Below are 3,290 nucleotides of genomic sequence, written 5' to 3'. Positions count from 1 at the left end.
GCAGGAGGCACGCAGTGCCACCTCTTGTGTCATTGTCACCCGCACTGAGATGGCACTGCCTGCTAGAGAGCGAGCTCTGCTTGTGGGTAGCTTTTGGATGGACAGAGCCGAGCGTTGATGGCAACCTTGCTGGGAGGAGAAGGGAAGGGTATAGTAATAATATATAGTAATAGTGACATCATGGACCACACAACGTGTCACAGCATTGTGGCACTGGGGTTGTCTCATCTAACCTACCTCTTCCAGGGAGTCGTTACCTCCCTGTCCTTACAGTCTCTTTGCTTTTCCCCCAGGGTGATGGCGAACCTAACAACTCCTCCGGCCTGGACCAGAGTCATCAACAGCTCGTTGGACCCAGGTGCTGCAGGAGACACCACCTACAAGTGCATATTTGATGAGGACTTCAAGTATGTCCTGCTGCCCGTCTCCTATGGCATCGTGTGCGTGGTGGGGCTCTTTCTCAACCTGCTGGCCCTGTACATCTTCATCTTCAGGATCAAGACCTGGAACGCCTCTACCACGTACATGTTCAACCTGGCCGTGTCCGACACGCTCTACGTGGTCTCCCTGCCCCTCCTGGTGTATTATTATGCCATGGGGGACAACTGGCCCTTCAGCGTGGGCCTGTGTAAGATAGTTCGCTTCTTGTTTTACACAAACCTCTACTGCAGCATCCTTTTCCTCCTCTGCATCAGCATCCATCGCTTCCTGGGCATCTGCTTCCCGCTGAAGTCGCTGCAGTGGGGACACGTTCGCTATGCCCGGAGGGTGTCGATCATCGTGTGGGTGGTGACCATCGTGTGCCAGTCACCCGTGCTCTTCTTCGTCACCACCAGCGTGAAGCGTGACACCATCACCTGCCACGACACGTCCAGCAAGGGCCTCTTTGGCCAGTTTGTAATTTACAGTTCAGTGATGCTGGTGCTGCTCTTCTGCATCCCTTTCCTCATCATCATCGTCTGCTACTGCCTAATGGCCCGGAGGCTGCTACAGCCCACACGGGCGATGTCCCGGCTGTCCCGATCCAAAAAGAAGTCAGTTAAGATGATAATCATCGTCTTGGTGGTCTTCATTGTTTGTTTTCTTCCTTTCCATGTCACTCGTACCTTGTACTACTCCTTCCGGAACTGGGACTTGAGCTGTGAGACCCTCAATGCTATCAATTTAGTCTATAAGGTGACTCGTCCCCTAGCTAGCACCAACAGCTGCTTGGATCCCATTCTGTATTTCTTAGCAGGACAACGATTTATGAAGTTTACGGGCAACAAAATGCCAGGGAAGCCTCAAAATGAAACGGCGCTGGGCATCATGCCCAACAGTCACCTGGGAACCAGCAGCGACACAGACACGTTATCCAAGGATGTGAAATCCTAGCTCTGCGCCGGCACAGCCGGCACCGTCTCTACGACAGAAGGGTTTATCGCAGGTATGAAGGGAGGTCAGAACGCTTTGGGGCCTGAGGCTTTTGGTGTTTGTGGTGCCTTGGCTTGCACCTATTTCAACGTGGTCCGTGTTAAATGCACTCCTCTGCTTGTCGCTGTTTCCAACGTATTTTTTCAGGAAGATGCTGCTGTGGTTGTACACATAAACCCTGTATCTCTGCTTCTTCATCCAAGCCTGCCTCTCTGTTCAACGCTGAATGGCATCTCTCCACCAGTGAGGCTGAGTGACCTCTGTCATGGTGACCAAATCTGCTAAAAAATATCGCGCCCTATATGTCTTAGATCATTTTCTAAAGCAGAAATGTTGTGTGCAAAAGTCCCCCTAAAGAAATCCATCTGCCTTTCTCCAGGTTCCCTGGTACAGAGGTAGCAAGACTTTCTCTGTGCGTTGGCAAGGGAGGAAAGGGGTTTGGTGGAGGAGGAGAGTCAGCTGCGGTTCTGCTAAACAGAGCGATGATAATGTCAAGTGCAAATACCCCCGGCAATGGGAAAGAGGCTCCCACAGCTTTGCATCCCTGAAGAAATGCTCTCCCAGCTTCAAGCCCCAGCATCTGCTGGCAGAGCCAGGAGGGGACTCCTACCTCCTATCCAAGGGCTGGCTCCCCGTTAAAAAGGGTGCTGGTGGACCTTCCATCCCACTGGAGAATACTGGTACCATCCCACTGGAGTTTACTGGTATCATCAGGCAAGTCCCACGTAGGTTTCTCCAGTGGGGTCAACGTCTTCCAAAAGACCCGTTAGTGCTTCCCAACAACAACGTTCACCCTTGAAAAGCTTTTAGGAACCTGTAACTTGCTTTCAGCTGCTGACTTAATAATCATCTCCAGCTTATTAAAATTTAGGGTGATCTCTTCATGTCTTGTTTTTAACCCCCTTACTAGAGACTCATGTTTCCAGCAAAGAAGCGAAGACCATTGCTCATCCCCTTGACTGAGTCCTGCCGCATCCTCATTGCTGCTCAGAGGTGACAGCCCTCTGCGACCTTGAGCAGCTCAGCGTGACCCAAAATGCTGCCCAGATGCTGCTGTCTGGTCTCTCCATAATCCCAGTAATTCCAGTGCTCCACTGGAGCTGGTCACCATATCCCTTACTGACAGTGTAAACCCTCCCTGGGAAATCTGGTAGCTCTAAACCCTGGGTTTAGGAGCCGTACCAGTAGACATGGTGCTAAGCTTAACCCCAGTCCTGTCTGGATTTGGCCTTGCATCTCCTGTCAGCCAGGACAGTTCAAAGTAAACTGGAGAAAATATCCACAAAACACTTCCCCAGAAGGTCCACTTGGTCTTTCTCTCCATAATTGTTAGGTTAGAGAGCCGAGGTCCATGGTTTCCTTACCCAGCTTTGCCACGAGGATGCTGATTCCTCACCCCAAAAATGAAAATTGCTTCTGCTGCAGCACTGGACGAGTCATATTTTGTAAAAGCAGCCCTGGCTCTATTTTAGGATTAAGCAAACACAGTTGATCCTGGTTTAGACCAATTCCTCAGACCTCTTCTTAGTTTCTCCCATCCCTCCTTCTTACGAAGTGGCTTGGTGGAGATAAAGACACACCACGATGTAAGCAGCCGAGTTCAGTCAAGGGTGACTGGGACCATTCAGGGTTAACTGGGAGGTTCCTGTGGTCCCGGCTCAGTGGAGCCGTGGTCCCATGGAGGGCTCTTGTCCCAACCAACAATGTCCCAACCACAGGAGGCAAAGGAGGGGACTGTCTCAGCTCTGAGCACCATCGACAAAGAAAAATAGGACATTTGTAGGGTGGTTCGTCTCATCCTTGAGTGAACTTTTAGGAAAGGGTTGGGTTAAGACAGGACTCGCACCGTGGCAGCACCTTTTTTCCCTTGTGCCTGT

At 51.1% G+C, this 3,290-nt stretch overlaps 1 protein-coding gene across 1 annotated transcript; it reads left to right on the top strand.

Moving 5' to 3' along the window:
• The first annotated feature begins 297 nt into the window (after positions 1-297).
• Positions 298-1,374, top strand: LOC104166296 (P2Y purinoceptor 2-like). Its single transcript, XM_009706172.1, has one exon. The coding sequence runs from the start codon at positions 298-300 to the stop codon at positions 1,372-1,374; it is 1,077 nt and encodes a 358-aa protein (XP_009704474.1).
• Positions 1,375-3,290: the final 1,916 nt, after the last annotated feature.

Source organism: Cariama cristata, unplaced genomic scaffold (assembly GCF_000690535.1).
Source record: "Cariama cristata isolate BGI_N322 unplaced genomic scaffold, ASM69053v1 scaffold22088, whole genome shotgun sequence".
NCBI lineage: Eukaryota > Metazoa > Chordata > Aves > Cariamiformes > Cariamidae > Cariama > Cariama cristata.
This window is presented reverse-complemented; position numbering and strand designations above follow the sequence as displayed.